At 50.7% G+C, this 23,601-nt stretch overlaps 1 protein-coding gene across 1 annotated transcript; it reads right to left on the reverse strand.

The window, feature by feature from the left end:
• Positions 1–162: 162 nt before the first annotated feature.
• Positions 163–22,459, reverse strand: LONP1 (lon peptidase 1, mitochondrial; the record flags this gene model as incomplete). Its single annotated transcript, XM_084276269.1, has 18 exons — positions 163–500; positions 1,999–2,163; positions 3,344–3,552; positions 5,175–5,340; positions 5,426–5,566; positions 5,852–5,968; positions 6,801–6,923; positions 8,662–8,749; positions 10,387–10,565; positions 12,496–12,634; positions 14,059–14,279; positions 15,626–15,709; positions 16,136–16,265; positions 16,781–16,842; positions 17,258–17,486; positions 19,719–19,838; positions 20,226–20,314; positions 22,070–22,459. The coding sequence occupies 18 exons, from the start codon at positions 22,457–22,459 to the stop codon at positions 336–338; spliced, it is 2,817 nt and encodes a 938-aa protein (XP_084132395.1). The 3' UTR covers positions 163–335.
• Between the last annotated feature and the right edge of the window lie 1,142 nt (positions 22,460–23,601).

The raw sequence follows: 23,601 nt of genomic DNA on the forward strand, positions 1-23,601 counted from the left end.
GTGGGGAGGAGACATTCCAGGCACTGGAGAGAGAGATTCCCTTGCAGCCCATGGAGGAACCCACAGTGGAGGGGGTTCTGTTAAGTTCTAATGTAATTGTGAATTCTAATTCTTAATTCTTACTCTTCTAATTCCATACTTAACATGGATCATAATTCAGTATTAAAGAGTGAGAAATACTTTATTCTACCAAAGCTCTAATTCATTTCAGCAGCTGCGCAGCAGCAATAGCTCCATGTCCCACATCAGGATTGCCCCCAGGTCACCCTGGTTCTGGGTAGGGGGGGCTGAGCATTTGGTGACAGAGCACCTTCCAGCCCTCAGGTTCCTGAATGTCATCCTCCAGCAGAGTCCAGCTTGGAAAATGCTATATCAAATACCTCTTTGTAGTGCTCAACAAAATGCACTTCCAGTCCTTCAGTAATGAACCCAGCGAGGTCGTAATAATCCTTCTTGTTCTCTGATGGCAGAATGATGCAGGTAACACCTGCCCTCTTTGCCTGTGGAGAAAAGAAGGTTAGGCAGCCTGTTAAGTCCTAGAAATCCCTTGGTGTGTAAGACACATGCTTGCACAGCTTAGAAAGCAAGAGCAGTTGTTTAGAAGCATGATCTGGCTTCACTCTGGAGAGCCACAAGGGCATTACTTAGAGGAGCTGTCACTAAGCATGGGTCACGTTCCAGGTGTCCCACAGCCCCCAAAAGACACCCTCCCACACAGAATCCCAGGGACAGCTGAAGCAGGAGGTATTTTAGCAGGACCACGTCAGCACATCAAGGAATTGGTTACAAGAGCTCATACTATTTTGCAGAGTTTTACAAGTCTTCCCACTTGGGTGAGGATAAACCCCAAAACCAAAGGAAGGATTAGAACCCCCTTTACCAGACAACCCACCACATCCATAGGACCTGTTCTACAGAGCCTTCTGCCATGGACCTTGCAGCAGGAGGAGCACACAGAAGTGGAGCCTGGTTGCTGAGGGGCAGGTCTGTACCCACTCACTTTTGGGGGATGCTGCAGTTGTGGCTGCTCCCACTGTTGCAGGTACCAGACACATCTCTGTCACAGCCCCTCGTGACATCTCTTGTCACAACCCCACCACAAAGCACAGGGCAAAACTCAGTGGTTTAAAGCTTCCTGAGGAAAAGGGATGATACTGCACAGGGCTACAGCCCACACAGACTTGGGGACAGGCCCCTGATGGGAAGCCACCAGCTCAGCGTGCTGCTGAAAGAGCTAATTCTGCTCTGAGAGACACAGAACTGTGTGATGCCAGGCTGATGGAGGCAGGAGCTGTGCACATTGAAAGAGGAGGGGATTCAAAAAGGAGGAGAGGGATTGGATGCTTGGAAAGGAATTCTGAACACTGCAGAGTTGAAACCAGAACAGCAGCACTTGTGCCCACAAGAGTGCTTCAGGGAACTCAGTCTTTACAGCTTAAAGAAAAACAATTAAGCAACTTGATTATGATGAACAGAAACTTCACAGGGGAAAATGTGAGACACTGGAAGTGTCCAGTAAATTTCTAACCCAGAAACACTCAGTGGTATCTGTATGGAACTTCAAGTCAGACAAATTCAAGCTGGAACTAGGGACCTAGCTGGACCAGATGTTTGCCAGAGGTGCCTTCCAACCCCCACTGTTCTGTGACTCTGAGCAGTGCCTTAGTATTAAGGATACCTTATGGCTACCATCAAATCTACACTGGTGCACTGCAAAATGGAGAGCTGTAACAGCCAGAGGGGTCCCTTCTACCCTTCATTCCACCAGTCTTGTAAGGGGGTCGGTGCAGATGCCCCAGCACAAAGCCTGGAATCCCATCTCCTTCCTCCCAGCCAGAGACATGGGCAAGTTCAGGTCCCTGCACTCCCCAGGCATGTGGCTTCCCAGGGTGTGCTGACTCACTGCCTCCCCCAAGGAGCTCCTGCTGTCCTCATCCCTGCTGAGCACAACCCAGGGTGCTGTCCCAGCCCCTGCAGACACCCTGTAACAGCTCTTACCGCAATGGTCTTCTCCTTGATCCCACCAACAGGAAGAATTTTCCCAGTTAATGACACCTCTCCAGTCATGGCCACGTTCTGTCTCACTGGGCAGTCCATGGCCAGCGACAGCAAAGCAGTCACTATCGTACACCCTGCACTTGGTCCATCCTTTGGTGTTGCTCCCTGTTTGGAAGAAAAGCAAACCCAAGCCTTTAGCTCCTTCCAAGAGCAGCAAAGCCAGACCCCACTGCTGCCACTGCTGTTTTAACACAGCCCCAGCTCCATGGGGGTCTCATGAAAGTCACTGATGGGATCCTGCTGTTTGAACTGGCCAATTATTAACAACTGTGTCAGCCCTCAGCTTGTTTGTGAGGGATCAACCCATGAATTGGCAGTTTGGTCCCTGGCCTGATGCCACCACGACACTCAGAGCTTAGAATGGGTGAAAACCAGAGCATGAACACTTGGAAGCTTTGTTGACCTAAGTCATCCATGGAAACAAGTAACAGAGGGCAGCACTGAGGCACAAACAGCACTGAAAAGCATTCCAAGGTGGGAAGCAGCATTCAGCTTCCAGAGCCCAGCAAAATCCAGGCCTAAACTAGTGCCAGTCTGTATTTATCTGACATCCAAGAGATCTTTCAGGCAACAGAGAAAACCCCAGTGTTTGAGAGGGAGCAGAGGCAGAGACAGTGCCTGGTGTTCCCTGATCTTTCAGGAAACCAATTCCCAGGTAACAACCAACTAGCTGGACAGGCACAGAGCAAGTTGCAGTGAGGAAACTGTGGAGTAGGTTAAAAAATGGGATAGGTCAGAAGCAAAGCTCAGGCACAGTGACAGTACAAACTCTGTCTTCACTCAAGCACCTGCCCAAAGCCTGGTATGAGCCCCCTGAGTGTTATGTTCAGTTGCAGACACAGGGAAAATCTACTCCCTGTCACTATATGCAGCAGGATCCATGTTGTAGAGACCACGAGGAGCAGGTTCAGTTATGTGTAAAGCTGAAGAGAGGCCTAACAGAGAGACCTATGTTGGTTTCCTTGTAGCTACACTCGTTTTATCTCTGTGCCACGACTTCCCCACCTGCACAACAGGGCCAAAAGCTGCAAGAGAAACCTCAAGATTCCTTACAGCATTACCCAAACCCTGCATTCTTGCCCCATGTTTGCTGCAGAAAGGAACAGAAGCCTAGTTCCTAAGAACACTTTTTTAGGATCCCAAGGAAAATGTCTCCTTTTCCAGGTTTTACAGCAAGAAGAGGTCATTCTGTACAACACATGGACAAATTACATGCTGTCCAGCTTCATGTCTAGGGGAGCAAACCAGCTGCTATGCATGCTCAGTGAATCCTGCCTCAGTTTACCTCTGGCACGTGCAAGTGGATATGGGAAGACACAAGGAAGTCGTTGGTGGGGTCCTTCTGCATCAGGAAGGCTCTTGCAAATGTGTAAGCTATTTTGGCACTCTCTTTCATTACATCTCCCAGTTGCCCTGTTACTTCAAGGGACCCATCCTTGCTCTCCTTGTCTTTGGGTCGTCTCAGGGATGTTTCAACAAACAGAGTGGAACCCCCTAAGAAAGAAGAAAACAAACTATCCTGAGAAAAGTTAAAGGATAATCAATCCAGAAGGTTTTGGTGATGTAGAAACAGAGTCAGGACTTTGGAACTGGGGCCCTCTGATGACACACTAGCTCTTGAGTAAAGAGCAGTTAAAACCTGCTCTCTGAATCCCTCTGGGAAGGCTAGCTAGAAATCCCACAGGACAGTCTCTATTCATTGTTTCTTTGGACTTCACATTCCACCAATACACATGTAACTCCTCTTTAGTGGAAATAATCAGTTCTTATAATGGTTTAATGCTCTTCATAGCCAAAAAATAGGATGAACTCATACCACAACACAGAATCACCAGGTTGGAAAAGACCTTTAAGATCATCAAGTCCAACCATCCCCATCCTAAGCTAAACCAGATCCCTGAGCACCTCATCTACCCTTTTTTAAACACCCCCAGGGAAGGTGACTCAGCCCCTCCCTGGGCAGCCTGTTCCAGGCTCTGACAACTCTGCCAGGGAAGAACTTTTCCCTCCCATCTGCTCTGACCCTGCCCTGGGGCAGCTTGAGCCCATTGCCCCTTGTCCCATCTCCTGTCCCCTGGCTGAAGAGACCATCGCCCACCTCTCTGCACCCTCCTGGCAGGGCAGTGGAGGTGGGGAGAAGGTCTCCCCTCAGCCTCCTCTTCTCCAGGCTCAACACCCCCAGCTCCCTCAGCTGCTCCTCAGAGGATTTGCCCTCCAGCCCCTTCCCCAGCCTGGTTGCCCTTCTCTGGACTCACTCCAGGACTTCAATGTCCTTCTGATGGTGAGGAGCCCAGAACTGGACCCAGCACTCGAGGTGCAGCCTCCCCAGTGCCCAGTCCAGGGGCACAATCCCCTCCCCAGACCTACTGGCCACACTATTCCTGACACAAACCAGGATGCCATTGGCTTTCCTGGGCACACTGCTGGCTCATATTCAGCCTGCAGTCAAACACACTCGTAGCCAGATCAGCTTCTCAATGTCAGACATCTACTCACCTTCTCCACTGCACTGACTGTTTCACTGTAACTACTTCAGTTGTACCTGAGGTCAGTAGCACGTGCAGGGGTCACACCCTGTGCTGTGCACTGAATTTCCACACTGTAGTGCACACAAGCCCCCAAGTTACTGGAGGGGTAACGTCACTAGAAGGGTAACTACACCTTAGTAGAAGGGTAACTAGCCAAGTGCACCCACCCCACAGAGCACTACGATACCTGTACCTGTGCTTGACCTGGAGAGCCAAGTCAGTGGCACAGCACTGCTGAGGAGCTGTGTCCTACATCAACATCACACCTCCTGCTTGGAAGGAAGCAGGCAAGGTCTTGTCCTCTCTGGAAAGCCTTATGCTTTCAGTCCTTGCTGTTCCTAATATATGTGGTTCTTATGGGATATGGATATACAGAGAAAACAGGCTGGCCTGAAGCTAAACTGGGTAAGGCACTAAGGAAGGGTCCCTTCTTCAGGGAACCAGTTGGGATCTGAAAGGCCACAGAGGTTTGTTTTACTGGTGCCAGTAGAATTTCATTGGACTCAGTGGGAGGAATCCAGTCTATCACATCACACTTTTGAAAATTATACAGAAAAGCAGACATTAATCTGAGTCTTTTTGTCTCACCCATAGCTGTCCAGGCCAGCCCCATCACCACTCCAGGAGGAGTGGTTTCATACATGCGATCCACAGTGAAGATGGGCTTTCCTACGAAGTCCTGCAGGTTTTCAGGTGTTACTTGGACCATCTCTGCTTCTCCACTCACAATTTTATAGGCAGATTTCCTCAATACCTGAGTGAGACAGTAATTTCTTTCTGTAGATAAAGCTGAGAAGGTGGAAGCACAGTGGTCATGGTTACACACAGCTTTCCCTCACCTTCTCTACTTGCTTCTGCAGGTTCCTCACCCCGCTCTCTCTGCAGTACTGCTTGATGAGAACAGTCAGGACGTCTGATGTGATTTTGGCTTTGTTTTCATCCAAGCCACACAGAACTCGTGCTTGAGGGACCAAGTACCTCTGAAAGAAATCATCCCCCACTCCCTTCTGTTAGTATTAGTGACAAAAGCCTGGTGGCTCCAATTCACCCAGCTTCATTCTACTGTCAGCTGAACGCCCTTGTCTGGAACCCACAGCCTCTGGAACATGGATTAATCAGAACTGGGTGTTCAAATCAGAGGAATTCTGTCCAAACTACCACGTGCCCAGTTGTTTTGGGCACAGCTGGGTGTAAATATGTAAAGCTGAGCCTGTCACAAACATCTTAGGAGCTGTAACTCACGGTGCCTCAGTGGCTTCTCTTACCTCTGCGATCGCCAGTTTCTCCTCTGCGACATATCCCGACACGTTGATCACCTCCATCCTGTCCCTCAGCGGCTCTGGAATGGTCTCTGTCACGTTGGCAGTGCAAATAAAAAGCACCTGGAAGTATTACAAGATCCTGTTAAGCTTTCTCCATCAGCAGAGGGGTGGCAGCAGGGACAGGGGGGGATTGTCCCTCTCTGCTCTGCCCTCCTGAGGCCCCAGCTGGAGTCCTGTGGCCAGAGCTGGGGCCCCAGGACAAGAGAGATGTGGGACTGTTGGAGAGGGGTCAGAGGAGCCACGGAGATGATCAGAGGGCTGGAGCAGCTTCCCTGTGGAGAGAGGCTGAGGGAGCTGGGCTGGTTCAGCCTGGAGAAGAGAAGGCTGTGGGGGGACCTCATTGCAGCCTCCCAGTCCCTGGAGGGAGCAGAGGAACAGGAGGGGAATCAGCTTGTTCAAAGGGGAGATAATGGCAGGGCAAGGGGGATGGATTAAAGCTGATGGAGGGGAGGTTAAATTAGATATTAGGGGGAAGTTCTTTGCAGAGAGAGTGGTGAGGGGCTGGAACAGGCTGCCCAGAGAGGGGATGGGTGCCCCGTCCCTGGGGGTGTTCAAGGCCAGGTTGGATGGGGCTCTGGGCAACCTTGTGTAGCTCCAGGCCTGGAGGTTGGTGGCCCTGCCTGTGGCAGGGGGTTTGGAGCTCTGTGACCCTTGGGGTCCCTTCCAACCCAGACCAGTTCCACATCTTTATTGTATTGACTGGAATGGTTCAATATAGACCAGTAAACTATTTGTGTGGAGACTTCAAAGTTATTTTTACCTTCTACCACATCAGCACAGAAATTCTAATCCATCATTTTGGCAGTTAAGCTGCCCAAAGCAAGAACCAGTGTCAAGTGTTTGACAGCAGTGTGAGGGCACGTCACTGACAGCAACCCTGCCACTCATTTACCTTTGACAAATCCACAGGAACATCAAGGTAGTGATCCAGGAAGTTAGAGTTCTGTTCTGGGTCCAACAGCTCGAGAAGGGCTGAGGATGGATCCCCTTGATATCCTCTTCCTATTTTATCCACCTATTGGAGAAGAAACTGTAAGTGCCCCAGGAAGTTTCTCCCTCCAATTAATTCTCATGCAAAGATTCTTTAAAGGCTCCATCTGAAAATGTTCACATGTTTGTTCATAAACAGCCAGGACCAGTCTTATCAGGGCCACTTTCCACTGCAGAGTACACTGACAACCTTGATGAGGGAACAGCATCCACCCTCAGCAAGTACCTGATGATCCAGAGCTGGGAGGAGTGGCTGACAGGCAGGACACTGCGCTGCCATCCAGAGAGACCTGGCCAGGCTGGAGAGCTGGGCTGGGAGAAACCAGATGGGGTTTAATAAAAGAAAATGGAGAGTCTGGCACCTGGGAAGGAATAACTGCTGGAATCAGATCAGGCTGGGGGTGAGCTGCTGGAGAGGAGCTCTGTGGAGAAGGACCTGGGGGTCCTGGTGGGTGACAGGGTGGCCATGAGCCAGCAGTGTGCCCTGGGGGCTGAGAGAGACAATGGGATCCTGGGGTGCATCAGGAGGAGTGTGGCCAGCAGGCCACAGGAGGGGATCCTCCCCCTCTGCTCTGCCCTGCTCAGGCCCCACCTGGAGTGTTGTGTCCAGTTCTGGGCTCCCTGGGATAAAAAAGACAAGGGATCTCCTGGAGAGAGTCCAGAGGAGGGACAGAGATGCTGAAGGGCCTGGAGCATCTCCCCTGTGAGGAAAGGCTGAGTGAGCTGGGGCTGTTCAGCCTGGAGAAAAGAAGACTAAGGGGGGACCTTAATAATGTTTATAAATATCTTCAGTATGGGATGCAGGGGGAATGGGCAGCCCCTTTTCAGTGTCTGTGGGGACAGGACAAGGGGCAATGGCTGCAAGTTAGAGCACAGGAAGAACTTTTCCCCAGTGAGGGTGAGGGAGCCCTGGGACAGGCTGCCCAGGGCGTGTGGAGTCTCCTTCTCTGGAGAGATTCCAGCCCCGTCTGGACACCGACCTGTGTGACCTGTCCCCGGGAGCTGCTTTGGCAGGGGGTGGGACCTGATGGGCTCTGGAGGTCCCTTCCAACCCCTGTGATTCTGTGACTATCTAGATGGAGATAATGCAGTTTGCTACTACAGCCAACACAAGGTTCCTTGCCAGCACCACTGCAGTGCTGTGACCTCAGGGTTTCATTACCTTTCAGAGACACACTTTGATTCCATCACCTAGTTTCTTGGTTCTCCACACCACTCCCAGGACACCTGCCTTTGGACTTTCCCAGGCATGGCATGCAGAGGCAAGAGTGACCTTTAGTCTCTCCCAAACACCTCATACTGCATCGTGTCCTTATTTACTTTCCCACAAAGCAGAAGCCTGGTAGTCCTGCCTTATTTATTCTCAAATCAGACTACAAACTGACTATGAGCATCTTACTCCTTAGTTTTGTGTTAACAGGCCTCACACCTAGGCATGGACAATGTACCCACACCTAGGGAGGGATAAGGAGAGCTACTGAAGCCTCTGACTATCCAGCCAGCTCCATTAGGATCCTTGTTATCCAAACAGCTGCAGATAAATGAGAAGGGTGGAACTGAATTAAACTTGAAGTCTGTTAAGGGAAGAGAAAACAAAGGTCTGAGGTATCACCATCACCCAAAAAACTTGAGAGTCCAGGCTCATTTAAATAAAAAAACCCCAGGGGATTTTAGGAGTGTTACTGCTCCACCTCTTCTGCTGAAGTCAAGAATTGATACACGTTTTTAACAGCAAAAACTAGAAGACAGACAAGATACAGCACCTCATCGATCAGTATAAGTGGATTTTCTGTCTTGGTCTTCTTCAGACACTGGATGATTTTTCCTGGCATTGCTCCAACATATGTCCTCCTGTACCAGAGTAAAGCACAGCACATGTCACACAACAGGGTATGCAGCCACCAGACCAGATCTATCCCTGGCCTCCTCTTGCTGGTGATGTATTTGTAGAACCCTTTTTTGTACCTTTTAGTGCTGTGGCCAGGTTGAGCTCATGCTGGGCTCCAGCTGTTCTGATGTTCCCCCTGCATTTGCCAGCAACTCCCTGGTGCTCTCCCCAAGCTGCCTGTCCCTTCCTCCACCACATGTGCACTCTTTTTCTCCTGGAGACTTAACAAATGTTCCCTGTTCAGCCACATCAGCTTCCTTACCCACCAGCTCTTTGGGCACACAGGGACAGCCTGCTCTTGAGCCTGTAAGACTTCCCTCTTGAGAAGGGTCCAACCTTCCTCGATCCCTTATCCCTTTGGGACTGCCTCCCAAGGGACCTCCCTCCAGTGTCCCAAACAGTTTGCAATCTGCTCTCCAGAAATCCAAGGCAGCAGGTTCACTGACCACCCCTTCCTGACTTCACCAAGAACAGAGAACTCTACCATTTCATGGTCACTCTCCCTAAGACAGCTCCTGCCCACCACACCTCCCACCAGTCCTCTGTTTGGGAGCAGGTGGTCTAGTGGGGCACCCACCCTGTAGGCTTGCTAACCAGCTGAGTCAGGAAGGTATCTTCCACACATGCCCAGACTGCCTCCTCTGGGCTGTACTGTATTTCCAGCAAGTGTCTGGGAAGTGGAATTTCCCCATGAGAACAAGTGCTGGTGATTGCACAACTTCTACCAGTTGCTAATAGAATTCCTTCTCCTGGTTTGGCAGTGCCCCCCCAGGATGTCCACCTTGTTGGTCTTCCCCCCTGACCCTCACCCACAGGGACTCCAGCTTGCCATCCCCAGCCCAACTCTGGCACCATCCAAACCCTCTCTACCAGAGAGCCACCACCCCTCCTACGCTGCCTGTCCCTTCTGAAGGGCTTAGAGCTGTCCATGGCCACACTCCAGTCTGGGGAGGGGTCCCACCATGTTTCAGTGGTGGCAGCTATGGTGTAGTTTGCCCACCACACAATGGCTTCCAGCTCTTCCTGCCTCATGCCCAGAGAAGATGCACTTCAGTTGGGCCACTGGGGAACCCCACTAAGGTTCTATTTCAGGTCCAGTTCTTTTCCAGACTTGTTTTAATGCTCCTTTTCCATGCCTGTTTGAAAGCACTGCTGGTTTTCTTCTCACATGAATGTGGGAGGAAAATCAACCCCTGGCAGGGCTGAGCTGACTGATTTTTATATTCACATCTTCTGGATCTCCCTGTGAACGTTCCTCTTCCCAGGTTTTCCTCACTCAGCCCTTCACTCCTGGTTGCTCTGGAACCAAGTCTCAGTCACACTCAAGCACGTGAAGGACCCTGTTCACACAGTCACCATCCTCTGGTGCTTTCAGACAGACACAAATGATGCTCACACAGCTTTTCAAAGAGTATGACCACCTTCCAAACTCCACCCTTTGTTATCCTTTTTACACCTCTCCCTGTATCCCAACTCCTGTCAGCAACAGCTGGCAGAAGAGAGGTGAAAATCACACACATCCTCCAGCCTCAGCCAGGTTCCTGTTCTGACAACATTAGTAAAAACTGCTGCTTAGAGCAACTGCTCCTGTTACACTGACCTGTGTCCCTTTATTTCTGCTACATCAGTCATCCCTCCAACGCTGAAGCGGAAGTACTCCCTGTTCAGGGCCCTGGCTATGGACCGGGCGATGCTGGTTTTGCCCACCCCAGGGGGGCCGTAGAAACACAGGATCTTCCCCTGGGTGGATCCTCGCAGCTGGCTGACTGCTATAAATTCCTGTAGGAGATGAAAAGCACCAGCAGTGAAGGGAGGGCAACTGCAGTACCACCAAAACGCATCTGTAGCAGGTCAAGCAATGGTTAGGAAATGAGAATCTTACCCAAAACTGGTCCTCAAAGCAGCTGGAGAAGGCAAAGGGAGGAGCTAAGTAAGGATACTGATGCATCTCTCTTCCCTCTGGTTTTGTGCTCTGTACTCATCTCACCAGGGGAAGCAGTCTCTCTCCACTGTCTTGGAGTGGGAAGACAGACTTCCAGTTCTCCCTGCCTCCCTAGTTGTCACCAGAGTGTCTCAAGCCACCCATGAGCATCTCTTACTGTACCACTCCTCTGCCAAATTAAACTTGAACCTTTTCACACTCCCATGCTAGGCACCCCTCAAATAACTCTCAGCAGTTGAGAAATCATGAGATCATGGTTCAGAACTGAAGCCTCAACTGCTCAAACACTTTGAAATCCCTGTGCAAGTGGTCTCAGAGATGTGGTTCCCCTCTAACAAGCCAGTTATTCAGCAAAGATGAACCTTGATCTTCTCCACCTACAGCACTGAGCTCCACCACAACACTACATGAGGACAACGGTGCCCAGCTAATTAAGGCTCAAACCTGCCCAGGTATTTCTCAGTACCTTAAAATCATCAACCTCACTTAGATTGCTACAACCAGGGAATCTCCCCTGTGTGGAATTAATCACATCAATAATCAGAGCCACAGACCTGTATGATGCAACTCAAGCCTGGGCTTGGTCAGCACTAGCAGCACTGCCAAGCAATATGAGCACCTGATACTCCTGAGGGCTTCTCTGCTTGCAAGCATGCCACAGGCTGACCACAAATAATTCCAAATAATAAATCAGATGGTGGCATTTAGTCACAAGGCTTGGGCACTGCTACAGAAAGAAAACCTCTTTGGGTGTCAGTGAGGAGATACTGCACAGCTTTTATCTTTTTCTACAGGTACTGGAACAAAGCAGTTTAATAAAAACAAAATCCCAGGATGTCTGAAGAATTTAATGTTCATCATATATAATGACATCTTACTATTAGCTTAGGAGATGCTTGTGTGCACAGCAGTTACTGAGGCAGCCACGTACCATCAGTGCCATCCCCAAGGTACCACGTGGGGACAGTAAGAGAAACTGCTACTCACTCTTCAGAAGCAAATGTCAAGTTGAAGGCCAACTACACTCAACAGCTTCACCCCATCTGCTAAGCTCCCACTGTGGTTTGTTACTGCAGAGTCACTATCTGCACCTCTCTGCCCTCCACTGGACACGGTCACACACTCGTGAGACAAACCCTGGCAGCACTGGAGTGTCTGTCACTGCTTCAGGGCTTGGCTGGCTACAAGCAGCTGCAGAGTCCTGTCCTGGAAAGGAAGACACTTCCTGCAGCAAGTATCTACTCTTCCCTAAACCAGCTCCCCTAACAGCAGCAAGCAGAGATGGGACATCCTCAGCTGGAAGTGGCAGAAGCTGGTAGCAGTCTGCAGTGGTAGGAGGGCTGTGTGGCACAGGCTGGAAGCTCTTCAGCATCCAACACAACCCTGGGGTAAAGGTGGTGAGGCAAACATGCATCTTGGCTAACTTGCCCCTCTTTAGAGGTATGAGTTCAGAGTTTTGGAAAGGCAGCAGCTTTGCCAGTCCAGCAGAACCAGGAATGAATCAAGTAAAACCCAGCCTGCTGCCCTTGGACACTCCTTCACTTGCTCAGTATTAAGCAGCACAGGTTCAAAATCAGAGCACGGTGCCCACTGCCACGAGTAATTAAACACATGAACTCATCACCAGAACATTCTGTTCTGCCCTTCAGCTCTGTTTGATCCACAAATTAACACAGATTCCATGATGAGCTGCGATCTGAAACACAACCAAGATGCCTGATGCTAAGCAGAGCATGAGAGGGGACACACTGCCTGTCCCTGCCTTACCAGAATCCGCTTCTTGACATCATCCATTCCATAGTGATCCTCCTCCAGAACTGCTTGGGCTCTTGTCAGCTCCAGGTTCTCCTCACTGCACTTCCCCCAGGGAATGGATGTCAGCCAGTCCAAGTAGTTCCGTGTAACACTGACAGAAACACACAAACAGGAATGATTTGACAACTGGCTCAGGCCTCCACTGCCTTCCAAAATCACCTCATCCAGAACAAGTGGGATATAAACTACTCACAGAAGGGAGATATTTTTTTTGGTGTGGCATTGGTTCCTGTCTGAAGACAAGCAGGATTATTTCTAAGCCCTGCACTACTGTTTGGATCAGGTCATGAAACTGTTTTCACTGTTTCCCAGTGGACCAAGACAATGTAAACAGTAAAAGAGTCCTGGCTCAGAAGGTCAGGGAGGTTCTCCTGCCCCTCTGCTCTGAACTGGTGAGGCCTCATTGGGAATACTGCGTGCAGTGTTGGGCTCCCCGGGGCAGGAAGGACAGGGAGCTCCTGGAGAGGGGACAGCAAAGGGATGTGGGGATGCTGAGGGCACCAGAACATCTCTCTGGGGCAGAGAGGCTGAGGGACTCAGGGCTGGTCAGCCCAGAGAAGAGGAGGCTGAGGGGGATCTGCTCAGTGCTGAGAAACCCCTGAGGGGTGGGCTCAGGGGGCCCAGGGACAGGACAAGGGGCTGTGGGCACAGACTGGAGCAGAGGAAGTTCCACCTGAGCCTGAGGAGGAACTTCTGTGCTGGGAGGGTGGCAGAGTCCTGGGCCAGGCTGCCCAGAGAGGCTGGGGAGTCTCCATCTCTGGAGACACTCAGACCCTGTGATCCTGGGCACTGTCCTGTGCAGCCTGCTCAGGGGACCCTGCTCTGGCAGGGGTGGGACTGGGGGATCTCCAGAGGTCCCTGCCAGCCCTATCAGTCTGGGATTACCAAGATGTTTCTCATCCAAATGACACGTTTGCCCTCAGCCTTTATTTCCATAAAAGACACTTTGTTTTAGGAGCAAAGATGCAGGATGTTAAAGAGCTGATGAGTACACTGCACAGCACACACCCCCTCAGCAGACAAGGAACACTGAAAGCAGAGCTTCTGACAGTCCATGTCACAGAAGGCATGGCAAAAGCTAGACACTCCTTTGCAATTCCAAGCCTTCCCCAACCCTTCAGGGACCACCTCAGGCAGCCTAGCCAACAGCACATATTAGCAACTAGTTTCTCTTCTCTCACATCGAATGAAAACATCTAAGTACAAGAGAGAAGAGCCAAAATTAAGGGCTGACAGCATCAGTTTCACAAGGGAGAACAAACTACACTGTTCTTATCCACAGCATCAGGCTGCAAAAGAAGACCTGACATGATGAAAAGAGGTAAACTACATTAAAACATATGAGATGTTGAGAACAATCCTGTAGCTAGGATGTGACCACATGCTGTGTTCAGGGAAAACACCTCTGACAAAAAGAGAAGAGAAGCTCTTAAGCTCAAAGCTTCACAGAATTGTAATGTTTTCTCCCATTCTCCTGAGTAGCCCTGACAGCAGAGGATGCAGCCAGGCACTCACTTGAATTCTGAGGAGTGATTATCCAGCAAGCCCAACTTGTTCAACTCTTCATCAATCACATCCATGACGTGTTTGGGCACTACCAGCTCCTTCAGGCGCTCACGGAATTTCTCCTCTATAGCATCCTTGTCCTCCTTCTCCAGACCCAGCTCTTTCTTAATGATCTTCAGTTGCTCTTGGAGAAGATACTTGCGATGTGTTTGCTTGATTTTCTCCTCCACCTGGACACAGCAACACACACAGTAACTCTTCTGTTCTTGGTACCACTCAAGCATCAAACACTTCCAAGCACACACAGATCTCTGGGCTTCATACAGTTTGTTATCATTTTGATGCAGTTATGTGTTGTAATCTGATTAAAACTGAGAGGTCAGGAACCACTGCAGTTCACACTGGCTAGCAGAGGAGTTTTAGAATTATATTACAGAATCACAAGGTTGGAAAAGACCTTTGAAGATCATCAAGTCCAACCATTCCCATCCTGTGCTGAACCAGATCCCTGAGCACCTCATCTCCCCTTTTTTCAAACACATCCAGGGACGGTGACTCAGCCCCTCCCTGGGCAGCCTGTGCCAGCCCTGACAACTCTGCCAGGGAAGAACTTTTCCCTCCCATCTGCTCTGACCCTGCCCTGGGGCAGCTTGAGCCCATTGCCCCTTGTCCCATCTCCTGTCCCCTGGCTGAAGAGACCATCGCCCACCTCTCTGCACCCTCCTGGCAGGGCAGGGGAGGTGGGGAGAAGCTCTCCCCTCAACCTCCTCTTCTCCAGGCTCAACACCCCCAGCTCCCTCAGCTGCTCCTCAGAGGATTTGCCCTCCAGCCCCTTCCCCAGCCTGGTTGCCCTTCTCTGGACTCACTCCAGCACCTCAATGTCCTTCTGATGGTGAGGAGCCCAGAACTGGACCCAGCACTCGAGGTGCAGCCTCCCCAGTGCCCAGTCCAGGGGCACAATCCCTTCCCCAGCCCTACTGGCCACACTATTCCTGACACAAGCCAGGATGCCATTGGCTTTCCTGGGCACACTGCTGGCTCATATTCAGCCTGCAGTCACCCAACACCCCCAGGTCCTTCTCTGCCTGACAGCTCTCCAGCCAGTCTCCCCCAGCCTGTAGCTCTGCAGGGGGTTGTTCTGTCCCATGTGCAGCACTCTGCACTTGGCCCGTTGGTCTCAGCCCATCGGTCCAGCCTGTTCAGATCCCTCTGAAGAGCCTCCCTCCCCTCAGGCAGATATTCTCCTATTTAGAATTATATTCTCCTATTTACACTGTCCTGGTGCTATGTACAGCAATCTGCTGGTACACTACAGTGCTCTTAATCTTTACCTGCACGCATGGATTCACAGCTTGACCACATTTTAACAGCAGATGGTGTAACCTCACATCTTGCTACATTTACCTTGTGCATGAAAAATAAAATTGCCAATGGAACAAGACTATCAAAGCTTAATTCTGAAACCACCTCCCTGTAGAGTGTCTTCATTTATAATTCTTCCCTTGCTGTGCTAAGCATCACAGGGCTGGACATGACTTAAGTACAGAGAAGGTGTGTGTTCACTTGAAAAACTTACCTCCCTTCCCAGACGCTGCTGAAGTTTACTCAGCTCATATTCCTTCTTTAGGAGGGAAAGGGCTTTGTAAAGCCGTTTGGGAATCTGGAAAAGAGACACAGAATAAGTTTTCAGACACTGTACTCTCAGCAACTCCCTATGGGAAAGGGAGGATAAAAAGCTCCAACAGGTTGTCTGGGAGGACTCCAACACCTGCAGATGTAGGAAGGGAAGCTGCATAGCAATTCCACAGCATGCAACCCTTGTGTAAAGGCAATTACATGCCACCACAGATGCAGAGCACCCAGCCTTTCCCTTAAGGCAACTTAGGAGTAACTTATTACATCCTTCAACAGGAACCCAGTCACTAATGATCTCTCGAGGTCCCTTCCAACCCCTACAATTCTGTGCTTCTGTGATCAAATACAGCAGTGTGGTTCCCTCTGTGCTGAGGCTGGTAAGAAGCCATGACTCACAACAGACACACTTCTGATTCAGTTAGCCCAGCTTTAGTTAAAAGCTTCATCTTACACTGGTTTCTTCCAAGATGTCCTGAAGTTCGTGCGACTCTGCCCCTGTCAGTGCTGCACCCATGTCGCTCAGATAGATAGGGTTATCTACCACACGTTGTCCAGCCTGCATCATCTGAAGTACAGACTCTCTGAAAAAGGGGTAATAAACCCAAAAACACACAGTGAATTTCTGCATTCACAAGGCAGCATCCTCACAGAGTTCTTTGCTTGTTACAGCAAGGTAAAGAAATGAAACTCAGCTCAGTTTCACAGCAAAATAACAACCTGAGAAGCTTGAGAAAAGGAATGACCACTGATAACTAACCCCAGTTAGGCAATGCTTGTGCTAAGACTCTTACTATGCTGATACTACATGGATCAGACCATGATACTTACTGCAGCAAGCTTCACTTAGACTCAGCTCACCTGCCACAGGACTGAGCATCCCACCTCGTACCTACATTTCACTTCAGGTTTTCAAAACTTCCCCTCTGTTTCCAATAATGGGTGATAAAGCTTGAATCCCAAACCAAAATTCCAGGTGGCAAATCAACAAATCTCTTCTTCATTGCAGCAAAAGGACAAGCAAGAGTAGAAAAATCTCAGCATGTTCCTACCTAAGAAGATGCTGTTCCCAAAGCAGGGCAGGAGGGGAAGCACATACCTGTACAAGGGGTTCAAGGCAATGATGTCCCGGATTGTTTTGACAATTTCTGCTGTGAGGGCCTGGAAACACAACAAAGATTTCATCAGCAGAAAGGCTGGAACAGGACAGAGAGCACACCCAGCTCTGTCACTGCCCAACCTCTCCAGTATAGGAGTAGAGAAATACAGCCCCTGGCCGCCCAGCTGTAATGGTATTTGGTGGTGGGACAAGTCACCTTGGAGCAGAGTTGGTTTGACAGAGGATATTACACAGATTTAAGCAGAGCCCAACCTCTTCATTCAGCCCCTTTCTGCAATGATCATTCTGAAGAATTGAGCTGTTGTAATGAAAAATCCTTATTTCCATATAAACCCCTCATGCAGCAACTGGGAGAAGGGAAGACTGGTTTCTGAAACCTGACATTAGCCTGATTTTTAAAGCAAGAAGCATAGGTGCAACTCTACAGGACAAGTCCTGCATGATTAATTCACTCACTTTAACCTCTTCTGTGATCTGAAAATCTTCATGAACCACATTCTCTACTTCTACCATGAGAACTTCTTGGGAGGAAGCAGCTACAGGATCTAGTACAACTTCCACAGTTTGGTCCTTGCCTCCAGGCTCCTCTTCAGTCTCTCTCTTAGAGCGCTTCTGCTTCCTTCTAACTTTCTGTTTGTTCTCAGGCTCCTCAGGCTCAACCTCTAGTTGCTTGTTTATACGAATCCTGAAAGCCAACAGAGAGCAGCTACAATCAGTTCTCCCCTGTTAGATGTGATTCCAGCTCTTCAGCATGAAAACGAAAAAGTCTTAAGTAGTATTTTCAATAAACTAAAATACCAAATTTTGACAGAGGTGTGTGTTTTGACAAGATTTAGTTTTTGTGTCATTCTGTCTCCATCAGCAGAGGGGTGGCAGCAGGGACAGGGAGGGGATTGTCCCTCTCTGCTCTGCCCTCCTGAGGCCCCAGCTAGAGTCCTGTGTCCAGAGCTGGGGCCCCAGGACAAGAGAGATGTGGGACTGTTGGAGAGGGGTCAGAGGAGCCACGGAGATGATCAGAGGGCTGGAGCAGCTCCCCTATGGAGAGAGGCTGAGGGAGCTGGGCTGGTTCAGCCTGGAGAAGAGAAGGCTGTGGGGGGACCTCATTGCAGCCTCCCAGTCCCTGGAGGGAGCAGAGGAACAGGAGGGGAATCAGCTTGTTCAAAGAGGAGATAATGGCAGGACAAGGGGGATGGATTAAAGCTGAAGGAGGGGAGGTTTAAATTAGATCTTAGGGGGAAGTTCTTTCCAGAGAGAGCAGTGAGGGGCTGGAAGGGGCAGCTCAGAGAGGGGGTGGGTGCCCCATCCCTGGGGGTGTTCAAGGCCAGGTTGGATGGGGCCCTGGGCAACCTTGTGTAGCTCCAGGCCTGGAGGTTGGTGTCCCTGCCTGTGGCAGGGGGGTTGGAGCTCTGTGATCCTTGGGGTTCCTTCCAACCCAGGCCATTCTATGATTCTATGATCATAAAGCTTGATTTAGTAAAACAGTAACAAACAAGTGGTAAATTTACTTACTAATTAAACATGTAATAAATAAGTTGCCATACAAAAACTCAACAGACCACTGAATGAGCCTATCAGTGTGAGAATGAGAGGCCATGGGCTGCACCTTTATGATAGCCTGTGTTAGCTTAAACCAGCTGCAGAAGTATAAGAACAGATTTCTAATGATTAAAAGAATCTAAAAGATGTTGGTGGACATACACAGGCACACAAAGCTTGCTATCACAGGCTGTCTGACCTCTCTGTGACAAGCTGCAGCACGTGAACAGAACAATTAATAAGAGATGCTTGGTAGGATGTCTGGCTCAGGAGTTAGCTTCTCTAGTTACAATTCTGAGGTGGATCCATGCCCTCTTCTGGCCTCTCCTGAAAAGCAAGTTGACTGTTTCACTTTCATTCTGAATATACTGAATGAAATACTAACTACAGATTGTGTGTGTAACAGACCCTGTGTCACTCCACACGTGGACACGTGAAATTTTTGTCTCTTACAGAGAGATTTCCTACATTGTGATTCTGAAAGAGATCAAACCCACAATATATCCCCACAACAACTGAGTATTAATCCCCATAAGGAACAGGCTAGAACATGGCATAATCACCTTCCCAAAAAATGAGCTTCCCTGTTACCATTTTCAGACTTCTCTGAATTTCACCTGCTGTGCTACAGCCTCACTTCAGGTGTTTGTAACACAGATTATCACCTACAGTTGTCCAGAAAGGGACCAAAATCTTGCTCTCTCCACTGGTAAAAGGTTTTCCCATCAAAGATGAGTGAAAGACACTCAGGAACTGCAACAGCCTTTGATAAAGTTCTCTTAGTAGGCTGGGAATAGAGTCCAAAGAATCCCAGCTCACAGGATAATCATCACTATACTCAGGATGTAGGTTTCATTTTCCATATTATCTCCTTCAAAAAATAAGACCTCAGCTACTCCAACTGTTTGCAACTAGCAACTTTTGACTAATTTTGAGCCCTTCTGTCACAGAATAGTCACAGACAATTAAGTTCAGAAATATTTTCTGAAGAACAGGGTTCCTGGTGGTGGAAACCAGTGGCCGGACAGGACATCCCCTTGCAGGGCAAAGGAAAAAGAGGTTGGCAGCAGCCAGCTGGCCAGTGAGCATATAAATATCTCTGGACTGACTGCAGAAGGCACGGCCCTGAGCCAGAAGGCATGTTAGAAGGTCTGTGAGGAGAGCTATATGAGGGCAGGTGAGAGGACCCACACTTGCAGGACGCAGCATTTCATTACTTTGGCTGCTGATGTCAGGATTTCCTTTTCTATGTTCTTCCCCATAAATGAAGCTTGCTCCTCAGGCCCAACATCCAGTGTGGATGTGTATAGTGGGGTAAAACAATGTATTTACCTAGAAAGAAGCCCAGTGAGCTGCACTGGAAGCAGAGGTAATTAATTACCTGCGGTGCCCCATGACGATCATGCGCAGCTTGTCTCCAAGGTCCTGCATCTCATGGATCTGCACAAAAGTTCCCATCTGGTAGATCTCATTCAGATCCTCCACCACATCAGATTCATTGCTGTTATGGAAAAAAAAAATAATCAGGGGTAGCTATTGAGAACACTGAGAAAACAGGCAAGATGAAACAAGAAAGCAACAAGCTCTGGTTGCAGAACGTTGAGCTGGAGCGAGGAGCAAAGACACTTCACTCTGTCCCCACTGTCACCACCATGCAGCCCCTTTCCAAACCAACCAACTACCCAGATGGTTCTTCTCCCTCTCAAATAACAACAAAAACAAGACTCAAACTCCTCCCAGTGCTGTCAGTGGCAATGAAAACTGTCGTAGCAAGACAGCTTCTGTCCACTACAGGGAATTTCAGATTGTGGCTTTTAGGGTAAATCCAGCCTGGTCACAGAAACAGCTGGTTTTTGTATCTTTAAAAAGATGAAGAGAAACAACTTACTTATCATCCTTTTTAAGAAAAACACCAGCATAAGGTTGGGCAAGACGAACTTTCCTCCTCAGCAGCTCAACCAGCTTCTTATTCTTTACCTAGGGCAACAAGAGGTTGGGAAGTCAGAGGTGGATTCTCCAGAAGCTTTGCACCCTCAGCATGTAACATCAGGCACAGTGAAACACTGTAACTGAATTATGAAGTCCTAGTATCAGATTTTTCTAGTTTTGCCCTCATTAGGGAACAGAAATATGAAGAGTATTAGAGCAACATGAAATTTAGGTATTTAAAGCCTGAGCATGCAAGGAAAGCTTGAAGGCAGAGTGAGAAATGAGGCCTCATCTCCACAGGAGCAAGAAATCTCTTGGTCACACCACTTTGGAAGAGTTTCTGTTGCTATCACTGGGGAGAAGGTCTCTCCTCAGCCTCCTCTTCTCCAGGCTGAACACCCCCAGCTCCCTCAGCTGCTCCTCAGAGGATTTGCCCTCCAGCCCCTTCCCCAGCCTGGTTGCCCTTCTCTGGACTCGCTCCAGGACCTCAGTGTCCTTCTGATGGTGAGGAGCCCAGAACTGGACCCAGCACTCGAGGTGCAGCCTCCTCAGTGCCCAGTCCAGGGGCAAAAATTATTGCAACACCTAAAGATGATAAAAATACATAATCTTCTCCTTCCCCCAACACATCTATAAAGACACTAAAAGCTGCACATATTAAACCTGCAGAGAAAATACTATAGGAGGAATAATATTATGATCAATAACACTACAGCAACGGGTAAACAATTCAGTTCTTGTTCCATTTACTCCAAGGTCGGAGTGGTAACTACGAGTGAGGAGCAAAAACATTAGTACTTGTTCCAATACAGTTGTATTTCCAGAGGAAAACGTATTTCTGGCCTGAAAGTTCACATCACGTCTCAAAGAGAGAATTGATGCCTCTGAAAATACACATAGAGGCGGAGAGGGGAAAGACCACACGATGAGATGAGATGAGGTGAGATGAGGTGAGATGAGATGAGATGAGCACCCCCACCTCTCAGCACCCTCTCCCACCCCAGCAGCTTCCTCCCTGCAGCCCCGTTTCCCACCTTCACACACATTATTCTTAGTGCTACGACACGAGTCCCCGAGGACACCAGCCCAAGGACACATTTGCTTAACCTTCAGCAACAGAACAGAGAGAACTCTGACAGCAAACCCCGGGGGGAAGGTCCTGCACGGATCAGCGATGCTCCCGCTCCCGTTAGGAGCCGCGTTACCCAATCTGATGCAACACTCAGAAACCCACAAGCCGGCAACAGCCCCGCGGGAACCCGCTGCTCCGGTGCTGCCAGGCGACACGGCCAGGCAGCGGGAGAAAGGCTTGTCCGGGAGACACGCCGGTGCCCCGGGGCACGGCCCGGCTGACAGCCCCGGCAGAAGGACACCCCCCTCCCCAAAAAAGGGCTCTGGGAGAAGCCAGTGCAAACTGTTGCCATTCACAGGTCCCCCCCATCCATCCCTGAAGGGGCAGCAGGATTAACCACCAGCCAGGGGGCTTTCTGGTTTGTTTTAACACCAGCCAGGGGGCTTTCTGGTTTGTTTTAACATCAGCCGGGGGCAGCAGCGCTGAGGGGCCGACAGGCTGCCCCCGCTCGCAGCTCTGCCGCCGGAGTGGCTCCAAAGAGCGTCTATCGATACGCTGACAGGCGCTTTGTGTGTATAAATATCTATATCTAGAGATGTACTCGGCAACCCCCCGCCAAACCGCCCCGGAGCCGATGCCCACCCGCGGCCCCAGCGCCTCTCGGCCCCGGTCAGCACCCCCTCTGCCCTCCGAGGAGACCCCCCCCCCGGCAAGCGGGGCCGCCCCCTCACCTCGATGATCTTGATGAAGCGCGGGAAGACGGGGTTGCGCGTCACGGCGATGAGCGGGACGTTGGGGAAATGCTCCGGGACGAGCAGCGGTGTCAGCGCCGTCATCACCGGCCCGGCCCCGCCGCCGTCCCCGCCGCCGCCGCCGCCAGCGTCCTCACCCCCCGCCCCGCCGCCGCTCTCCAGCGCGTCGCCCCCCGCCAAGCCGCCGTGGCTCCGCTGGAGCCATCGCGGGCCAGTGCTGAAGGCGGCGCGGGCCGGTGGCGCGGAGCTCAGCGGGAGCGGGGAGGAAGCGGCCGCCAAGAGGCGGCGCCGCGTCGGCCCCAGCAGGGCCGGGCCCCGCAGCGCCGGGCGCCAAGTCCCACACAGCCGCAAGCAGCGGGCGGCCGCCATGCTGAGGGCGCGCGCCCCTGCGACACTTCCGCCCGCCGCGGCGCGCAGGCGCCGGCAGCGCCGGGGCTCGTCCCGCTGAGGGTGCGCGTGGGGGAGCGCACGTCGCGGCTGAGGCGGCGGGGCCTGGTCTGCAGGGCGGTGGGCGGCGGTGGCGGCCCCCAGCCCGTCCTGGAGCTGCTCCTCCCCAGCTGTGGGGCTTTGCTGAACGTCACGATCACAGAATCACAGGGTTGGAAAAGACCTTTAAGATCATCGAGTCCAACCGTTCCCATCCTGTGCTGAACCAGATCCTTGAGCACCTCATCTCCCCTTTGTTAAACACCCCCAGGGAAGGGGACTCAGCCCCTCCCTGGGCAGCCTGTTCCAGCCCTGACAACTCTTTCAGTAATTATCAGTCTCTCTCCAGTGTTTCAATCTCCTGCCAGCCCATTTCTCCAGCTTGTTGAAATGAAACGTGAAGGTTCAAGGGAGATGTCTCTGGAGAGCTGTCTCTGGTATTGGGTGAAAGGACAAGAGGCCACAAATTGAAATACATGAAATCCTGTTCAAACAAGAACAAAAAAGCTTTTTACCCTGATTGTGACCAATGGAACACGTTGCCCAGAGAGGCTGTGGAACCTGCGTCCCTAGGGATGCTCGAAATCCCACCGGACACAGTGCAGAGCAACCTGCTCGAGCTGATCCTGGTTTGGTGAAGTGATGCCCTGAGATCCCTCAGCCCCACTCCCTGTACTGCACAGCAGAGGCAGGAGGTGTGGGCTGGTCTGTGTATCTCCCCAGTGCACTGAGAGGCCTTTAATGGCTCTGGGCAGCTGCAGATAGGGGCCCTGCCCACAGCCTTGGGCCTTCAAAGCCTGAGCAATACCACCGGTGGAGTGCTGGTCTGGTTCAGCAAGAGCAGTGACAGCAACTGGCTGTGGACCTTCTTGATCTGAACCCTAATCCCTGGGCTAATTTTTTAGAGCTTGACCTCAACCTTGCCTTGTCACTGTGTGCCAGCCCAGCAACCACCAGACCTGCATCGACTTCAGACCTGCTGTTTTTGTATGGTCTGGACTCTCATCTGGCCCTGGCCATCTCTTAGCTGGTCTGTGCTGCTTGTCTGTCTAGGGTGCTGTGGGACTGGGCCCTGACTGGTGATG

This window comes from Gallinula chloropus (genome assembly GCF_964237585.1).
Source record: "Gallinula chloropus genome assembly, chromosome: 28".
In the NCBI taxonomy this organism is placed as follows: Eukaryota; Metazoa; Chordata; class Aves; order Gruiformes; family Rallidae; genus Gallinula; species Gallinula chloropus.